The 21,249-nt window shown below is 40.3% G+C and overlaps 1 protein-coding gene across 2 annotated transcripts in view; it reads left to right on the top strand.

Annotated features, from left to right (window-relative positions):
- SYNGR1 (synaptogyrin 1) overlaps positions 1-17,195 on the top strand; it is a 34,408-nt gene extending 17,213 nt beyond the window's left edge. Inside the window, exons 2-4 of one of the 2 annotated variants that reach the window (XM_018569898.1) lie at positions 3,240-3,477; positions 5,411-5,556; positions 16,609-17,195. In XM_018569898.1, coding sequence (XP_018425400.1) covers positions 3,240-3,477; positions 5,411-5,556; positions 16,609-16,821 — 597 coding nt within the window. In that variant the 3' untranslated portion in view covers positions 16,822-17,195. Of the gene's footprint in view, positions 1-3,239; positions 3,478-5,410; positions 5,557-12,390; positions 12,568-16,608 lie in introns of those variants that run through there. The other variant, XM_018569900.1, reaches the window with a different exon arrangement.
- Positions 17,196-21,249: the final 4,054 nt, after the last annotated feature.

Here is a 21,249-nt window from a genome sequence, read left to right as displayed (position 1 = left end):
TATATATATATATATATATTCAGATTTGTTTAAAATGTTTATTGTACTTTATAATATGAGCAAGTGAAGTGCTAGGATATTCAAAATGGATCCATATGATGAGTATAGTTCTCTTAAACAGTTAAACAGTGCAATTATGCTGGAGATAGGCCTAGTGTGGCATCATTTCCTGCATGTCACATGCCCAATAATGCTGTTTTTTCCCCCTCAATTGAATTATAGTAGACAATGTGACCAATGTCTTGTGACACTCAGGAGGTCTTTGCTTCTGGGACAAATTATATTTCTTGTCTTAACCCTGGTTAGTCTGAGGATTGTGAGTTTGTTCTGACCTTCAGAACAAGCAGAGCTGCAAATAGGTATTAGTCATGCTATATGACTCAGGATTATTAACTGCTTTGTTTTTAAAAGGGCTACTTACTTTGTACTACATTTTAGGTGAACTCTAAAGTTGCCAATGCATGTAAAATAAAGCTGTGATCTTTTTACAGTAGCAAAAATCAGTGAGAAATAAAACTATTTAGGACAAAAAAGTAATGTATGTAGTTTGTAGTTAGATCAGCACATAAAGGTAACTGTATTTACACCTTGGCTTTACTTGAGCTTTGTAGTGCTGCACATTGGCTGTGATAAGTTAGCCAAATCATTAAAAAAACAATTCACTTCCTGTGTGGCTGATATATTTTCTCAAGAACTTTCAAGCAGAGAGCTCAATGAATTGCAGTGGCTAACTCTCCTCCTAGCTGCTACATTTGAAATTCCTCAAATATGGAAAAGCCGGTCAAGCTCTGGTTCTCCAACATAAACGACATTAGACATATGGAAGACCTCACCAGTTCCGTCCGAGGCACCTCCTCCAGATTCTCTGACTCCTGGTATTACTGGATAGAATTTACCACCTCTGCAGAATACCGCGCGATCATGGATTCCTAACACCTGGCAGTGGCAAGCTGGGATCAACACTTTCCTCATCCCTTCAGTCCCCTTACCCATGACTTTGGCAACACTAGCAATACCCCATGACTATACTCTCCCCACAGACCTCGGGAAGGCCACCGGGTCCTGAAGGGCTTGGCACAACTAAATTGCTGAGGCCGCAGGGCTCCCCTTAACGGCAAGACGATGGAGGTGGCGCTTCCCCCTGGGCGATAGTCCTGTCCTCTCCTACCTAACCCACCTTTAAGTCCACATGGACACACTCACAAGCTGGGATGTGATCCCGACCTACTCCTATACACTTGGGTTTCCGTGAGAGGGTACCCCCCCTTACATATATGTTCCAATGACACTAGTAGGGATCTTCTTGTTTACCTGTACCCTAAATGCTAAGTTCTTGCCGATGTTATGTCGATGTTCTTTTCGTGCCCGGACCTGCGAGTCCACCTGGGCACATCTTTCCGGTTATGTTTAACAAAATTCTGAAAACTTGAAATAAAGACTTTATAAAAAAAAATATGGAAAAGCAATGTCAATAGAATGTGTCCCTTAAAAAAATACTTTAATGGGTATGTACATCATATGCACTTGCTATTGGTGGGAACCCTGCCTTCCCCACCTTTTTGTAATTGTAATTACTGAATTCTTGTTACTTTAAGAGCTTCACTGTATGTACTCCCCTCCAAACAAATAGCATCTTCATGTGAACCATAGACTCCAATTACAAAATATAATCTTGGGGACAAAAGAAGAGCCTACCAAGCGTAGGTGTATTGTAAGTGCACTTGCCCTTTAGGGAAAACACTGTAATAATTACTTATGTGTTCACCGAAAATATATTCTTTCCCAATTAAAATTGCAGACTGGTGTACATTTCATGTAAATGTAACCTATTAGATGCAACTCTATGTATTTACTGTAAAAGATGCTGGGTCGGCAGCTATCCTGTATTTAAAGTATAGAAGAGTGAATTTATAGTTTAAAATCTTGTTTGAAGAAATTCTATGCCTGTGTTTTTTTTTTTTTTTGTTTGTTTTTTACACATCATCTGATACCAGTGGTTTGGGTGTGAGTCGAGGTCTATCCAGCCTATATATGCTTCAGAATAAGCAGACTTTCAGCACTGCTAGTGGAATGCTTCATGCTGTCTCTCTATTACACAAAGCATTTATTGTTCATAATCTAATATTTCACAGACACTTATCTGTGTAAAAAATCTTCATATTTGCTGTACAAGTCTCTTTTTGAAGAATTTTATTCCATCCACACTCGTGTCAGAAACCTCTAATTATTCATAGATCATTTGCATTCTGTGGCAATATAAATTAACAGAAATGTTTGGTCCAACAGCAAAGAAAAACTGCAGTCCATTTTCATTTTTCAATGTAGTGTACTTTCTCCCTCCTCCTTTAATAGTTTGCGTTTATTAAATGGTGCACTATTGTTTTTTTTTACACTTTACGTTCTTCTACATAGTTTACATAGGTAATCAGGCTGAAAAAAGACACAAGTCCACCGAGTACACAAGTCCCACTGTGTTTTGACATTCCGTTACAGATGGGTGATGGGCAGTTTGACATCTGCCTGTCCTCAGTCGGAGTTGGTAAGAACTTTATTGAAATGTCAAAAGTTACATTTACCTCAGTTCTGTTGGCCACAGCGCAGTGCAATGTGGTTGTACTGCATGCACTGCTTTTTTTTTTTTTCACCGCAGGTTGCCTTGTCTTTAAATTGGGACCACGATGCGCAAGCCTTCTTGCGCGGCCACAGTGCACTTGGTGTAAACGAGCCCTTAGACATTGAACACCTTTTGTTTTGATGCACCTGGGATATATTTTGCTGACAAACCATGAGTTAAGTTGTGCTTTTAAAGGAGAACTCCTGTCAAAACCTTTATTAACCCATGCAGTAGGGCTCCTGCAAAAGTTATACTCGCCAAAATCCCCAGAGCCAGATGCCTGCTTCTCTGGTCACTGAAGCCTGTCTCCTCCTATGCTGCCCTGTGTATACAGTAGAATGTGATGATTTACGGGGACCTTAGACCGCTGCAGCAGAGGGGGAGAGAGGCTGGAAGGAGCGGCCTAGGAGGAAGCCAGCTCCTAGTTTTTTTTTTTTTTTTTTTTTTTAGCACCTAGACAAAAAGCAGTTAACCCTTGCAGTGTGGGGATAGCCCCACTGGCAGGGGTAATAAAAGTTTTTGCCTGAAGTTCTTCTCTAAATAGCAATTTCTTATAAAACAAATTAATTGTTAGATATAGAATAAATTTTGTAATTTATCATATATTTTCTTTTGTGTTTTGCAGGTTTTCGCCATAGTGGTGTTTGGTTGCATAGTTAATGAGGGATATATTAATCTTTCAAGTGAAGAGGAGGAGCATTGCATTTTCAACCAAAACCGAAGTGCCTGCACTTATGGAGTGACTGTTGGGGTGTTGGCATTTCTCACTTGCATTGTGTATCTGGCAGTCGATGTTCACTTCCCACAAATAAGCAGTGTTAAAGACCGAAAGAAAACCGTGATATCTGATATTGCTGTGTCTGGTGAGCAGAACATACAGAAAACCCCTTTTAACCTACGCCTTTTAACATATAGCATGTTTATATGTTTAAGCCAAAATGTGTTCTTTAGTTCCGGATAAGTAGGGAAGGGATAGAACCTTTGACAAATGTTTACTTCTGCCTCTGTTGGCGAGACTCACCCTCTCTTTGTCCTGGTGTCGAATGTGATGAGAAATCCATAGTTTTACAGTTGTCACCAGATCATGATGTGAGGGGAAATCTCCCATTGGGGATACTGGTTCTAAAATGGAAATACACCTCCCACTTTGTGCTGTATCTTTGGGATAGTAAGTGAATGTAAATCTCCCCAATGGGAGATTTGGGGGACAATGGCGGACACTGACAGAAACATATTTAACTGACAGTGGTTTTAAATGTTCCCTACTCGGTCCAAAACTAAAAAACATTTACTATACATACACTGGCTGTTGAACACACATAAAGTGCATGCTTGCATGTACAACTTGGTTGTTAGTAGAGGCTCACCAATACCATTTTTCAAGACCAAGTACAAGTGCTGTTCCTCAAGTACTCGCCGATACCAATTACAGATACTTTTTTTTTAAAAAGTGACGTGACATATTTTTTCTAAAACAATACAAACTAATGATTTTAATGACAATAGTGGAGCACCATGGCCCAGTCACAGCTGCAACCGTTGCGACCCTGGTAGTTCTGCCACTGACTCCAAGCTGTAGAGAGACTACAAATCCCAGCAATACATTATACAGCAATGCAGAAAGGCACCGGCTATAGAGGACTACATATCGCAGCAAAACACAGAGCAATATAGAATAATATGAAGCTACATACTCTGTGTTGCTCACCAGGGCTGTGCGTGGGGTGTCCCTAGGGCTGTGCGCAATCTCGCCAGAGCTGCATTTGGGTCTCACCAGGGCTACATTTTGGATCTCACCAGGGCCATATGGACGGTGTAGGGCTCTGCGGGCGGGTGTAGGGCTGTGCTGGTCTCTGTGGGCAGTGGGAAGGAGGAGGAGATGTGCAGCCGGACTGGCACTGTCAAAGACAGCCGCCGTGAGGTCCCCACAGGTACTCCTGAAAATGCCCAGTATCGGCACCAATATAGATACTAGTATCAGTGCATCCCTAGTTGCTAGTAAATTTTGTCTAGTGAGGGCTATCTTGCAATTACAGGTCAGGTCAAGATTGCTACATACTACATTAAACACAAGAACAAATCTGTCATATCTCTTGAAGCGTATTGGAGGTCTGACCTTTGTTGCACATGCATGTCTGCTTACATTCGCCAAAGAAATAAATTGGGGCTATTGTATTTGTATGAACACATGTAAGAAGGGAGGCATTTAAAAGAATATAGTGCTCACTATTGGGGAGATTTCTCCTCCCATCCTGTCAGGGTGTTATAAGAAATCTCTCCGACGGGGACCCTGAGAAATCAAAAAATATTTTTTGCTAGAGTGCGGAACCGGTGAAACCACCATTTCTTTAAAGGGTGTCACAGGGACAAGAATTAGAGCTGGCCATGCACTGCTTAGAATTTCAAAAGAACTTTCATACTAAAGAACTTTCTTTCAACTTTCTATTGATGCAGCAGGTTGAAAAAATTTTCTCAAATGCATGAAATTCTAACAGTGCATGAGGTTTGTCACTCCAAAATCGAATGCTAGGATCAAATTAAATTTGCATCGACATTTGTCAAGTTTCTGATGTCATCAGGTGGTAAAAAAAAGATCTTTCGTACAAAGTTTGCTCAGAAATCTACTAGTGTATGGTCAGCTTAAGGGAAAATCTCCCAATGAATCACCAACAGGGCTAAATAAAAATCTTCCCTACTCTTATCCAAAACTACAAAAGCAGTTTTGACTGGAGTAGTTTATTCATCTGCCACAAATGAAAGTTTAGTTAACTCCAAACTGTGTTATCCTTCCTGTAGGTTGCTGGTCCTTCTTCTGGTTTGTTGGTTTCTGCTTTTTAGCCAACCAGTGGCAGGTGTCCAAACCAGATTCCAATCCATTGAATGAAGGTGCAGATGCAGCACGTGCAGCCATTGCTTTCTCCTTCTTCTCCATCTTCACCTGGGTAAGTAGCACTGATAAATAAGTCATCCTGAATTTCCTTTGCTGCTGAGTGAGTAACAGATCTTTCTTTATGTATAGTCAGCAATATTAATTAGTTAAAGTGACATTAAACCCTCAGATTTTTTTAACATAAAACAATACTGTAATGTGTGCCTTACTGTAATCCATGGTAGTTTCCCTTCTCTTTGCTGCTCTTCCTTTTAAATCCTTATCTCTTCTCATGCTTGGGGAGAACTTCACTTTGCAGCTGAGTGCCTCTTCCTGTAGTGCTGGCTCAGGTTGTGAACCTGCACACAGACACCATGTATCCATTCCAGAGAAAAGGCAGTCTGCTGCAAAACAGAAGTTCTACCCAGCATGAGAAGAGATACGGATTTAAAAGGAAGAGCAGCAAAGAGAAGGGAAACAACCATGGATTACAGTAAGGCACACATTACAGTATTGTTTTATGTAAACAAATCTGAGGGTTTAATGTCACTTTAAGGGAGCGTTTAAAGTGCCCTTTAAGAAGTCAGTTCTATATATCGCCACTTATTTAAAAAAAAAAATCTTGCATCTTTTATTAGCTCTTGAAATGTATTATTGCTGTATCAGAGCTATATTTATATGCTGTGTAAGACACTTCATAAGCGAGATTCTTGAAAACTGGAGAAAAGGCAAAGAACACTCAGTTACTGCAATTGCAACAAATAGAATTATTGCTTTAATTTTGACATAATATGAAATGTAAAACCTGGAAAATTGAGACTTTATCATAACCGTAAAGCATAACTTAACTTTACCCTTACTTTTATCACACCCTTTAATATCAAAGTGTAAAGAGTTAAAATGTCTGCTGGGTTTTTTTTTTGTCTGTGACCCCATGGGGAAGATTTACCTCCCTTCCTATCCCTGTGATGTCCATACATAAATGAAAAGTGCAGTTGACACCAGGACAGAAAGGCAAAAACCCCTATAAATTACATTACGGATACATTCAGATGTTCAAGTCTTTCATCATACTTCTATAAGTGTGTTTTTGTTTTCTTCTTGTCCTGACATGATGTGATAAGCCTCCCCAATACGGATGCAGGTGTTGATAAAAACATGACGGAGGCTGTCATCTTTCCCAGCTCTATCCACAAAAAAATGTTTTTGACTGGAGCTGGAGTTTAACCTGCCAGAAATATGAAGGCTACCATTGCTGTCTTGCTTCATTAGTTTGAGTCACTGACCCGGAATAAGTATAGCAATAAAGTGCATCTAACCCTAAAAACAACATTTTAATAAGTTGTAGTTTGCCATTCATCCTAGATGTGATGGCTGCATTCGTTTTCATTTTCAGGCTTTTCCCCCTTTTTTTTACCTGGTAATCCTGTGAAAAACACACTCCTGTCCCTGCTAAACCTCAAACATGTCTGAGGGGAATTTATCAAAACTGGAGCAGACTGAATCTGGAGCAGTTGTCCATGGCAACCAATCAGCTTCTGTCTTTCATTTTCAAAGCTTAACTGAACAAAATGAAGAGAGAAGCTGATTGGTTACTATGGGCAACTATTCCAGATTCTGTCTGCTCCAGTTTTGATCAATTCCTCCGTCTGTCTTTTTTCATCTCCAGTACATGAAGGTTTATGGGATTAGGAGAGAGAGAGGATTGTTTCCTCTGTCTGTTTTGCTTACAGGAAGTGACAAGGGCACTGAATTTTTAGCAAGTTAAATTGGTAGTTTCTGTACTTGCTGAAAATGTTCTTGGCTTAAAAATGAATACTAATGCAGACACCACAGCGAAGGACGGGTAAGCTACAATATATTCAATTTATGTCCATTGGTTTCGTTCTGCTTTAAGGAGTTCACTAATGTAAATACTTTTTCAGGTCAGTGACTCATACAGCATTCACACCACATCCAGATTACCTCCAGACCAGACTGTTTCCGGACCCAAAATGCATCCCAATGTATCCCTATGCTACTTCCCACAAGCGCAGTCTGTTCCAGACCAGAAAAATATTGCTTGTCCTATTTTGTCTGGTCTGGAACGCACTCGTATGACTATTTTTAAATTCCAATTGTGGTAAAATCACGGCAAAAATGCAATGCACTATGTTCCAGATCTGGTCCGGAAAATGGTGTGAACCTAGTCTAAAAACCTGATGGTAGGATAACAGCCTGGCCACTAGCAATTTTCAAAAATGCAGTAATGGAAAGCACTGTATTTCTCCCATGGTAGGTTTACTCTAACCCCTAACACTAAAGGACTGACGGGTATGGCGTACGTATCTGTGCGAACAACATTTACAGCACATTACAGCCTCTAGATGGAGTTGAGAAGCATAGGAAATTCCTATGCTTCTTGGCTCCGTTTAGAGGCAGTAATGTGCTGTGAACGTCGTTTGCACTGATACAGGCTGTGTGAACATGTTCTATGCCGGCCCCTATGTAAACCTCACTTAATCCTACCATGTTATTGCCTGATGCATTGGATCAATGTCATCCTGGTGACAACGGTACCCAAAACTCATGTGGCTAAAAATGGAAAGGGTGAGGTAAAAGACTGTCATGTGCACAAACCTTTATTTCATTCTCTGAACTAGTACACATTGACATTGAATTTCCTATTGAATTGAGGAGTCGGTGGTTAAAATCAGAACAATTACATTATGCCTGTCTTCAAGATGGCAGATAACATTTGCTTAAAAATGTTTTCCATTTTTACACAAGTGGAAGTAAAAGTATCACAATTGTGTTTTTGTCAACTTGAATATCCTTTTAATGTCAATGGACATCTGAACCTTGCAAGACATCTGATAGTCATATTAGTAAGGAAATTAAATCTGGTTACTAGTAATTACTGCACAATGAGCTACCAACCCTAATAATGTTGAGATTAACATAATTGGTTTTAAAGTGACACCAAACTCAGGAGTTAAATCTTAAAAATGCAAAGTACCTTAACTACCGTGTTTCCCTGAAAATAAGACCTAGCGCTATCTTCAGGGATTTCTGTAATAGAAGACCTACCCCGAAAATAAGACCTAGTTCGGTGGTAGGTCTTATATTACAGAAATCCGCTAGGTCTTTCGGGGTAGCTGCACATATAATAGAATTTTACATTACCGCATCAGCTCCCTCCCTCCCCCCCGCCTGCCCGCACGCACGCACGTACACCCACCTATCTGCCTCGGCTGCCGCTGAAGACTACATTTCCCAGCAGGCACAGCGCGGCATAGCCAGTGGGGTCGAAGTGGACGACATCAGAGCAGAGAGCGGACAGCTGCAGCCAGGTAAATATAAGACATCCCCAAAAATAAGACCTAGTGTCTTTTTTCATTGAAAAAAAAAAATAAGACTGTCTTATTTTCGGGGAAACACGGTATTAACAATACTTATTTGTGTATCACTAGGCTGTAGATCCTCAAATCATCCCTGAATTGGTGCTGACACTGTCCTTCCTTCTGGAGGGTGGCTACTTTTGTTCCCCATGGTCCCTGTGTATGTTGTACAGTAGCCACCACTCCAAGCTCATTCCTGTGATGAACTACAATCTCACTTTCCGTTTACTCATTTGTATCGAGATTGTAGTCCATCACGGGAGCGAGCTTGGAGTGGTGACTACTGTACAACACGCATAAGTACTGTGGGGAACAAAAGTAGCCACCCTTCAGAAGGACGGACAGTGTCTGCATGAATTCAGAGATGATTTCAGGATCTACAGCATAAATTTAGGTCCAGTATTTTTAATAGTTAAATGGTTTCTAAACCCTCATGCTTTTTTTGCATATATCTACTGCTAGCAAGCAGTAGATATGTGCAAAAAGTTAAAAAAAAATACTTTAACAGAGGTTAATACTTAGCTGTGTCTTACCGCGCGCTCATGTCCGAAAATGTGAAAATTCTCGAGCGGCCACAAAGCATCTTGGGGTGGGCGCATGCGCAGTTCGGATTTTCGGGCTGGAAACTAGGAGGGACACAAGGTAAGTATATGGACGCGTGCACCCGCATGCAGACACCATGGGACAGGAAGTACCAGCAAGGACAGAGGAGTCAGCGCTGGATCGGAGACCCGCAGCAGCGCTTGAGAGAAGGCTGAAAACTACAGGAAAGAAGGTAAGTGCTGACATTAACATTGGGGGGAGGGAAAAAAGCAGTAACTCCGAAGCCACACTCGGGATTACACTGTAGCGTCTTACCTTGCCACGATCCTCAATGTGTCCTCCGTCAGATGCTGGCTTCCGGATTCCATCCCTTGCGAGCGTCCGCGTCACAGGGGGGAGAAACCGGCTGGAGATTTGAAAGTAAAAAAAAAAAAAGGAAATCAGACCGCCAGGAAGGTTAAGGTACTTGAATTAATTTTAAGATTTAACTCCTGAGTTAATGTCTCTTTAAGTTACCCATAGATAACAACAGTCTCGTGTCTATGAGGACCATGCGGCTGTTCTGTGGTGGATCATTGATTGGAAAGGTTAGAGATCTTATCCTGATGATTACTATTCCCTGAGATGATCAGCGCTGACATTGTCTGCCATTGTAACACCTCTCACCCAGCATTGACTTAAACCACAAATGCTAAGCCAATCTAGGTGTTTGTGCTTAGGAGCTCACTGTATAACAGTAGTACCTAAGGGTGGCTGGACCATGCATGCACATCATTAAAGGTCTACAAAATTCTTTAGTCTGCTCAAGATGTAGTCAAGACTGCAGCCATTACTTTAAAAAAAAAAAAAAAATTGTCGAAAGGAGAGCCCAGATACATGGCTGTCAGCCATGTGTTTGAGCTCTCCTATCGCAGAACATTCTATGCATACCATAACCAAGCTTAAAGAGAACCAAAATGTCAGGAATTAAATATGCAAGATACCATTGATTTGTTAATGAAGTTGTTGTCATTCTTATATTTTCTCATATGTATATTTGTTACATTAAGGTTATTAAGGTTGAAAAGCCAGATATCCATCATGTGCAACCTCTGACAACTGGCAAGCTTGGTCCAGAGGAAGGCAAAATAAAACACTGAGTAGTTCAGAATATTGCTCTATGAACTTTTCTACATTTGTAGCGGTTTCAGTGACTCACTCAGTCATAAAGCAAGAGCCCCCAAACGCAAGTCAGAAATGGTAGCTCCCCTACATCTGAAGAAGACACACAAAAAGAGCGCTACTACCCAGGAATGTGTGTTACTTGATAGGTCAGTTTGTGAATAAATTACAATGTAATACATGAGATGAGTGTGAAAAAATTGGGAATCAATGACTCGTTTGATGAATGTGGTTGGTCCCTGTTGATGGAGGAGGGATGGTGGTGACAGCTTTGGGTCACAAAAAGGGCTCCTGTGGCTGGAGCGCAATAAATTTGCCGTTGGCTGAAGGCAACGTCTTGTAGCCTTGTGTGTGGGCAGGCTGTGCACTGAAAGTGTTTAATGTCGTCCGGCACCGTAAGGGCTCAGCTGGCCAGACTGGGACCCGTCGGTTGAACGGGAGCTGGAGTGCCGCTCAACAGTGGTTGATAACTGTTGGCAGTCGTTGTAGTGGTTCGTTATGGACGGGCACAGGACTGGAGGTCAGAGCAGTCTGTCTCGCTCAGTGATAGAAATGTCAGTCAAGCAGTTGGCCACGCTTTTCGAGGCTAGAATGCCTTTTTTTTCAAGCCCGAACTTGTGCTCCAGCCACAGGAGCCCTTTTTGTGACCCCCAAGATGTCTCCACCATCCCTCCTCCATCAACAGGGACCAACCACATTCATCAAACAAGTGAGTAATTCCCAATTTTTCCCACTCATCTCATGTATTACATTGTAATTTATTCACAAACTGACCTATCAAGTAAAACACATTCCTGGGTAGTAGCGCTCTTTTTTTGTGTCTTCATATCTATACACAGGGTTCCTCTCCCTGTTTTTAGAAGCTTGCTCACCCACAACCATTTACCGCCACCACCACAGTAGTGCACTTGCCCTTTTTTCTGTTTTTATTTTCCCATATATCTGTCCATTTCCTTTTTTATTCGAGCATTTAATCAGCTTACAGGTCTTTGAGCCTGGTGTCCATTAAAGAAAATCAACTTGGCTTGATGGCCAGAGTTGACAATGTCATCTACCATGCTCGATACATATAGAATATTAATCTTCTAACGTGCGTGCATCTAAGTGGATATGTTAGGAACATGTTAGGTGACATTGTCAACTTTAAACCGAGTGGGTTTTCTTTGATGATCAATTATTTATATAAGCTGAAATGTTAATAAACACTTCAGCACTGTAAGAGATGACCATTTAGCATAGTTTCATCACTATTTTACTGTGGAGTTCCACGGTTAATTGAATTTGGATTCTGTGATCCAGCACAAGTCTAAAGGTGCCCATACACTGCTCGATTCTCGTACGAGAATCGCGGGAAATCCCGCGATCGTACGAGAATCGAGCAGTGTGAACGGAGACGTGCGACCGTTTCTACTGTACGGTCGCACGTCTTCCGTCGAACCAGCATGTTCGAAAACCAGCCGGGAATCGTACGATTCTCGGCTGGTTAGAACGGTGCTCGGAAGACAAATGCCAAACGGGCCGGTGTGCGCACGCGCACACTGCCCCTTCAGCATTGCGGTCATCGGAAGCCCGCCCCTCAGGGGGGCGGGCTTGCGATGATCGAGAGTGCGATCTGCCTGTCCAAGATAGGCAGATCGTACGTTTTTTTTAATCCCTGTACAACCATCGCAAGACTAAGGTCTTGCGATGGTTGTACAGTGTATGGCCACCTTAACTTTCTGTGCTGAGTGATAGTTTGTTCCAATTTCCCACTTAGTGTTGGGACCCTGCTGTGTGAGAATGTTGAGGAATCTCACATTATGATAACTTTATCCCTTCCACAGGCCATCCTAGCAGTGTTGAGGCTCCAGCATCTGAAGGAAATTACATTCCAGGAAGAATACAGCAGACTTTTCCCCCCTAACCCCCAGCCTTTTCCTTAACATTTTATTAACATACTAAATATCACTGTGCCTTAAACTGCTCCGTCCAATGTATCTCAATGTTTTCAGTTTAAGTTGGGGTCATTGCTGTTCTTGGTGCCTTAAGGTTTGTTTACACATACAGATGCTAAAGACAAGAAAACATAATTTTTTTAGATTCAGTGTATTTTGATTTATTTAACTAATTGCATGCTTTTCATTTGACGAATGGTGTTATTTGCCCTAAGCTATTTAAACCAGCATTTACATTACATTTGTCCGTTTAGAACATGTGCTGCTGTGGCTTACAGCACATTGATTGCTGATTGCACTGTACCTTGAAATAAGATAGAATGTGGTTACTGGCACATTTACCATTTTTAAAGGAAACTGGTACTTGAAGAAAAAAGAAGTCCGTCATTGCTGGCAGTCTTATTTTAAAATGCTAATTTCCATTTATGTCACTTTGATCCAGTGGCTTGAATGATGTCCTCATGGTCTGGGATTAGTATGCGGACCAGGAGCGTGGACTCCATGGCTCTGAATGTACTTGCTGCATGCTTCTTTTGCCCACGCCTATCCTTCATCAAGAAAGTATTAGTCATTGTACTGGTGTGGCAGCCAGACAAACAGCATTCTAAGAAAGTCAGCAATGGTGCCCCCTATTTATTTTCTCAGTACAGATTCCCTTTTCAAGTGACACTAAACTCAGGAGTTAAATTTAAAAAATACTTTCAAGTCGGCTAGAACTATGAGGTGAGTGTAAAGCACTCACCTCATAGTTCTCCTTTAATAGTTACAGTACTTGAATGCATTTTTAAGAATTAACACCTGAGTTTAGTGTCACTTTAAATAAAAACCTGTACTCTAAGCCTCTTTACTGGAACAAGTATGCAGATTGGGAGCACTCATTTGTCTCTGACATCCCTGATCTGTGAATCTTTTTAAAATCTGTCACTTGCAAAGTACTATAGCCAGGCAACTAACATTTTCATAGAGGCCAGTATTGGCTACCTATACATTTTCAGCACAGGTTTCCTTCTATAATGTTCAGCAAGCTGTATTCCAGAGCAGGGGTTCTATCAAGTTTGTGACTGCGTTAGAGTGTGTGACCGGTGATGTGGTCACAGTTTAATGTAATCCCGCCCAGTTTTTTGTCGGTACAATGTGTTTTTCAGCGGTGGTATATGTGACCGGCAAAATTAGAACAAGTCCAACGCTTTCTCAGCTGTTCCAGGGCAGATTGGTATTGCAGATGGTATGTGCAAGAGAACCGATCTGCCCTGAAACAGCTGATCGGTCCTGAAATGTCACTTCTATCCAACTCTGAGTGTGATTTCACGTTCCACAAAGTCGGATACAAGTGACATTTCAGGACCGATCAGCTGTTTCAGGGCAGATCGGTTCTCCTGCACATACCATCTGTGATGCCGATCTGCCCTGGAACAGCTGAGAAAGGGTTGGAATTCTTCTTTTGCCGGTCACATATTCCACCTCCGAAAAAGTGGCGTGATTACATTAAAATGTGTGATCACATGACCGGTCACACATTCCAACCTAGTCACAACCTTTGATAGAACACCAGCATGCTCCATACCTAAAGGGATTTCCACTACTTGAAGAATACTGGTAAACCCCAGGCCACTTTATAGTGGTAATCTGTAGGAGTTCAGTCTCTGACCTCCTGTATTCTGTCAGCTCAGGGTATATTCAGCACTGTTCCCATTTTCATTTATTAAAGGAAAATCTTCAGCAACTGAAGTGTATTTCTCTGGCTTTGCATTTGACGTTACAGAATTGGCACAATGGTTCCTTTTCTAAAGATATGGTTAACACCTCCAGTCGCTAACTTACCTCTGCTCTAAATGCATCTAAAATGACTGCATCACATCAGAAACAAGGTTTTGGCTCTGGAGTTGTAGTCTTAGGATGCTGACTTTCGGGTGATGGTTTTGTTGTAGTAGATGAATAATTTGTTATGAAGTAAAAAATAAAAAAAAAGCTCAAAATAGAGAATATATTGTGCAGTTGCGCAGACTATGAGTAGCAGTTAATGTCAAGATTTTTTTCTACTTTGGCTTTCAGTTGGCTTTCTAGGAAGAAGCTGTCTGAATCTCATGTGTAAACAAACCATTATATTTCTTTTTAAGCCTGGGGGCCAGCTTCTTTGTTGCCAAATCCTCACAACTGCTGAATATATGTGCCTTTCAATATACTTGGGTCCCGGTGTCATGTACTGTCTGTTGCTTGCCAAAGCCTTTTAAAGGTCACTAACATGACACGGGTATAAGTATGCTTTGGAGAGCGTTTGTTTACTAACCTGTTGTATTAATAGTATGTCAATTTTATACTGTTATGAATTGCTTATTTATACTCGGTGACAAGATGTCTACCTGCTTGTTGTTTGACTGCAAGTATATATAAAGAAGTCAGTACACTGTAATAAAAATATTATAGTAAACACTTATGTTGAAAATCATGTCAGGTTTTTTTCAGTTTTTACTACTTAAAGTATAACTAAAGGCCAAACTGTTTTTTAGATTTGGATAGAGTGGTGAGGGGTTAGAACCTGTCAGGTTTTTATTGTTGTCTGTGTCCCCCCCAGAACCATTCTCTCTCTCTGTTTGTCCTGATCACCAATGTCACTGGGAATGAAGGTGAGGGTGAATCCAAAAATGTTAGATGCCACCAAAATAAGAATAGAGGGGAAATCTTGCAATCGGACACTTGTTCCCGTAACAACTGTTTAAGACCCTGTTCACACCTGTGCAGTTTAGGTACCGTGTGTATCTGCTTGTTAATTCTGTTTGCTGCATCTTTGCTGCGCTTTCATCAAAACGTGTGTTTATATAGCGTTCCATGATAAAGCATGTTCCGTTTTTGGTGTATTTTACATGTTACCCTTGAACGCTGTACAACACGTGTTTTGATCGAAGTTCTTTAAATATGCAACAAGCAGGAATTTAACGCACCATACCTAAAACACAGGTGAGGGTGTTTTACATTGGAAAGATATCCTTCCACTTTCTGTTCAGTCTACAGGACAGGAAAAGGAAGAAAAGCTCCCTATTGAGACACAAAAAAAAAAAAGAACTGACGGGTTATAATTCTCCCCTACTCTATCCAAAATGAAAATAAACTTTTGGCTTTAGATATACTTTTAAATTAATCAGTATTGCACAGGTTAGTATAGGGCTAGCCTTATTTACTTATGCTTGAAGACATGGGCTCACTCACATCTCTGCACAAAAAACACAGATCAAAAGACCCATGGCTTTCAAAGTAGTGCAGTAAGGAGATGGTTTTTAGAGGGCTGCTATTGCTGCACACTATGTTATGAACACCCAAACTACAGCATTCACATATATGGGAGTGTACTACATAGATTTGAGCGAACCATTGAATAAAATGGTCTGCTTCTCATTTGTGGTCATGTAATGCACAGAAATCCTAAACTGCTCAGATGTGAAAGAGCTCTTAAAGCTCAATTGAAAGCTTCTTTTTTATTATTGTAATGCAGTCAGCTGCATAGGCAGTAATAAATATGGGTGTTTTTATATATATTTTTTCTGTATCTTTTTGTGCTGCAGTCTCTCAACCAGGGTGCCCCTGCACCCTGAATGCCTTCTGACTTTGTCAGGGGTGCCTTCAAATTTGTGCACAGCATCATGCAATTTCATGGTGCAGGCAAGCTGGGCACCAACACCATGGGGAAGCATAATGCTAATCCAGGGCAATCTGTGTTGCACAGTGGTGTGGATCTCCAGCATGCTGCCAGCATTATAACCCTTGCTGCAGCAGAGTAGAGTACAGTAAAGACTAAAAATATTTTTTAGTGTTTATGGAGCCTGACTGCATTGTAGTAATAAAAAGAAGCTTCAGTTGGGCTTTAAGTTATTCATAGCGTTAATATAAAGTTTAAGAACTGTTGTGCCATATGTAATGGGGTACAGTCAGTAAAAGGGGAGATATTCTATGGACTAATGACTGCTGCTTTAACACTTACTAACCAAGGTGATGGGTGTCTGTCTCCTTTTTTTTTTTTTTTATCCCTCCTATCTTTGCCATTTTCTATTGGCCCAAACCTTGCACTATTCCCATTCCTTAACCCCTTACTTTCCCATCATCATGGATTCCAAGGCGGGACAAGCGGTGCTGGCCTACCAACGCTACACTCTGGGCTCAGATTCGGCACTGTTCTCTCAGGACTACATGGACCCAAGCCAAGATCAAGGGCCTCCTTATCCCCCTTATGCCAGCAATGAGGATCTAGACCCTTCTGCTGGCTACCAACAGCCTCCCATGGATGCCTATGAGGCTGGCACACAGGGCTATCAGTCCCAGGATTATTAAACTCCTCCATAAAGGAACTTTCATTGCCTGACAGGCCAGCAACTCCTTTCCTTGCAATTTGTTGCGGCCTTTCTGATAGTGAAAGAGGTAACAGTATGTCCTTATTTTTTATAACACTGTCAAAGAAGGATCTGCTATTATTTTTTACATGTGTTTATTAAAACAGTCTTGTTTTTTCTGTTTGTTTAGCTGTTTGTAGTTTTGCCAGTTTTATACCATGCCATTTGTAGGGTCGAACACTCTACATTTGTTTTGGCAGTTGTAAGCAACAACTACCTCTCCAGTCATTTGTAAATTATAACGCAAACTGAATTTTGCCAATACCTGACTGAGCATTGCTGGAGGTGTTAAACTAAACCAGCACAAACCTGGGTAATTCTAACTTAGTCTTTGATTAAATAAAGCTTAAGCCAAAGTTACAGAAGAACCAGAGATATAACATTTTAATTTATATATAAATTTTGACTTTTTCTGTAAAAATCTAGCTTGGCCCGTCCCCCTCCAGCCTCCTGAGCCTTAATGTTGATCAATGGGACTGCCTGACACAATAAAGGACCGATAGAAAGGCTTTGGACAGGGCATAGTCAATTTTTTTTGCAGGCATAAAGTCAAAATTTTGCATATAATGTCTGGAATATATCTGTAGATTTATTAATATACGTATGTATTTTCTTATCATTTACTCAGTCTAAATTGCCCAGGTTTGAGATGGGCTTATCTTGAGTACTTTGGGAGTTATATTCCAGCAATAGTGTAAAGATTTTGAAATTGTTAGTTTCAGGTGTGCAGGTAACTAATTGCTTACAAATGATAGGTCACTGTATTTCACAATCAACTTCTTCAAGGCTACGTTGCTCCACTACTAACTACAAACCAAATGTACAAAAAAGCTGGTGACAAAATGTTCTATAATATTTCATACAAACCTTGCATCCTGTGAAAAGGTTAATTTAAGCATCATAACAATCCAAAGTCCATTCTGTAAATGGAAATTAACCTGTGCTTTGCTCATGCAGGGCAAAGCTACAGATTCACTTAGCTGCTGACCTCCCATGCTGCGCCTACCTTCCTTTTACTCTACGGCCACTCCCTTGAGCCAGTGGGAGCTAAGAGAAATATGTAGGACATCTGAGTATTGGGAGAATGTGACCTACTGCCCTTCCTCCCATTACTCAGCACTGCTGAGTTCTGATCAGACACCCTATACTGCAACTTGCAGTTTACACTTTTCTTCACTATAGTAAGATAATGAAAGAAAGGTACAATATGTGCAGATGGGGGATGGTGCCGGTTTAGTGAATCTATTGCTTTGCATTAGCAAAGGTTCACCTTACTGCTGAAAGAGTTTGTAGTTGCATGGTATTTGTTGTGTATGTGTAGATAACAGGAATGGTAGGAGTTAGGTGAGTAAAGACCTAAGAATTTTGGCAGGGGCATTTTACTGCTGGAGTGGAAAAGAGCTTCAACGCTCTACCAGACTCCATTTTTACCTTAAATATCACTTCTGCACGGACGGACCCTCTGAATTTCTCCTTCTGATAAAGTCTAATACAACAGATCTTAGATCCATTTACAGAAATATGTATATGGACATGATGACAGGTATAGAATGTTATTGATTATTGCTAGAAGCCACTTTTTTCTTTTAGTTGAATCAAAATATTCCAGCCCAGTTCCACAAACTAATATTTCTGCCTTCTTGAAAGAGAGAAATGTTATGATGGTATGGATTAAATCTGGCAAAACTGTTCTTTCAAATTTTGCTACACCCAGATGAAAAGAGATTTGAAGCACGATGAGGAGCAACACATCAGATGATGGGGACTGTATAGATTATGAAAGCCATTTTGGATATGCCATTTGCAAAATGTACACGTGTTAAATAAAACATTCTTTGGTTGAAGCACTTCCTTGGTTAAACAGAGATCTGAAAGGGAAGCTATGATCTAATTAAAATGATGTTGTATGATCCGTGTTATGTATATAATCTAGAAATAGATTTAACTAAACGAAGAAAAAACAGTATGGCAGTCTCTTTTCAAATATGGTGCTTTTCAATTTTTTTTTTAAAGCTATGTTGTTGTTAGAGAAGTGTTACTGATTGTGACGTTTCATTCTTGATAAAAAAATATGGTACAGTTCTTATAACCCAAAGCTGCGGAAATTGAAAATGCCTTCTTCAGTAAAACAACTTGTTGCTTTGACTTGTGTGCAGTTGGTGTTACAACTGGATTCCCTGGTATCCTGTGATGTTTATGAAGAAACAATCTCCTGTAAATTATACTTTTTGTCTAGCATTATTAGCACCACATCATCATGGACAAAGCTTACAAATTAAATATCACTGAAATGGTCATTGTAACAAAGAGACCATATGTAGCAAAGTAATCCATATTTATTTCTGTTCCTAACAGACTAGCATTTTCTCGAAAATGAGTAAGCCTTGTGTGAAATAAATGCACCACCACCCATGCCATACTAGATGATGACAGCTGGAATCTCACTGTGGATAACAGACCCTTTTTTTTTCCAGGGCCTATTGTGGTTTTACTAATAGAGATCTCTTTGTACAAAGAACAAAACTGACAAAGATAAGGGCATCATGTTCTCTTAGAGCATTCTTAGTTTGTGTGATTAGCTGCTGATTCAGCTTGATGCATCGGATGTGTTAGCATGATATGATGATCAGTCAGCATATAGTAAACCCTCTAAACAATCCTTCAAAAAGGTAAATAAAAATATAAAATACTAGTCTTTTCTGTTTAAATCCTAGGCATCCTCCCTTCTGCTGGCAAGTCACATGACAAGCATAAAGGCATGGGTCATATTGCTATTTTCAAATGGTAGGATTAGTCTTCAGGCAGAGCTAATGATAGACAGGTTGTGCTTGACCATCAAAGTCTCTGCAGCAAAGACTGTAAGCAGTGGTGAAGTATTGACCAGGTTACCTACTACTGAAGAAGAGAATATTGCCTGAATTAAAGCAGCATTTTACCACTTGGATATTAGTTTTGCACTCAAGGGACATAGTTTATTAAATTTACACCAATCTTTGAGTTGCGTGTTCAGTTATGGCGCAGGATTCAAGTTCAGCAAGCGGTCTTTATATAAAAAAAAAAAAAACCTAATATTACCATTTATTTTACAATTCAGATTTAATAACAATCACAGTATTGATATCTGTGTTTCAGAATGGGTACTAATTTAAAATCCAGTAATTTAAACCTCCCATAACCAGGCAGGCATTTGTTTCTGCATGTGATATAACTACAAAATATACATAGAATAAAGGTTTTTTTTAAGGATTACTCACTGATGAGATTATGCACATTGAGATGATCTGTTTTACAAGTACAGTATATATTAACATAAAGATCACAGTCACTCATTTATTGAATCCTTATGTAGGGCCACATTCAGTACTATTTAGTACGAAGTAAAGCAGTGCAAAAATAGTAACTTACAGCAATCTAACAACCTGATTCTGATCATTGCTAAGGTTTGCTGCGCTTTGAGGATTGCCCTTGGCCTTACTGAAACCACTTGTAACATGCTTACTATGGTATAAAAGGTATAGGAATATGTAAATAGGAACGAAGGCCTTAGCTTTCATCATAGTAACAAGCAAACAGGAAAATAAGTAGAATTCAAGCCAATACGTTTGTTTTAGTAGAGTGAGAAGAATTAAAATTTCTTTCCATTTGTGTCTCTGTTAAAGAGGCATCACCTCACTTCCTGTGTCACTGAGATTGGTAGTGAGAAGATATGGAAAACTTCTCTAGTAGGCATACCGAAATAAGAACACAGGCAAAGGATTATAGACTGTTTTTTTTTGCTGTCACTCAGAATATTGGAGTGAAATTCTGCACTATGGGGGGAATGTATCAAGTATGGAGCAGACAGAATCTGGAGCAGTTGCCTATAGTAACCAATTAATATCTCGCTTCAGTTTGTGCCGCTAAGCTTTGATGAATGAAAGATAGAAGCTTACTGGTTGTCATGGGAAACTGCTTCAGATTTTGTCTACTCCAGTTTTGATAAACTCCCCTATATGTGTTTCATTGGAAGTATGGGAAATCTCTCTAGTTGGGACACGCATTACAATAAAACAGTAGGTGTCTATAAGTGACATAAAACTAATGTGTCGATAATGTCTGCCAACAAACAAAGAAGAACAAGTATATTTTTAAAAATATGCCAGATTTTCAGGTACACATTATGTATTAAATTTGATTACCCTTGCAGTGGGGCTTCCCCAGCATTGTAAGAGTTAAATGCTTGTTTCATCTTGGAGGGATACAAACAGTAACTATACTTAGGTCTCGCTTCCCCAGCAGCTGGCGCTCTTTTCCTCCCTCTGACGCTTTGGGTGGTTCCTCAGCATCCTCACATTGCAAGACTGCTGGTCCTGCATTGTACGTGATGATG

This window comes from Nanorana parkeri, unplaced genomic scaffold, assembly GCF_000935625.1.
Source record: "Nanorana parkeri isolate BGI_ZX_2015 unplaced genomic scaffold, ASM93562v1 scaffold1421, whole genome shotgun sequence".
Taxonomy (NCBI): domain Eukaryota; kingdom Metazoa; phylum Chordata; class Amphibia; order Anura; family Dicroglossidae; genus Nanorana; species Nanorana parkeri.
The sequence above is the reverse complement of the archived record's forward strand: the minus strand, read 5'-3'. Positions and strand labels throughout refer to the sequence as shown.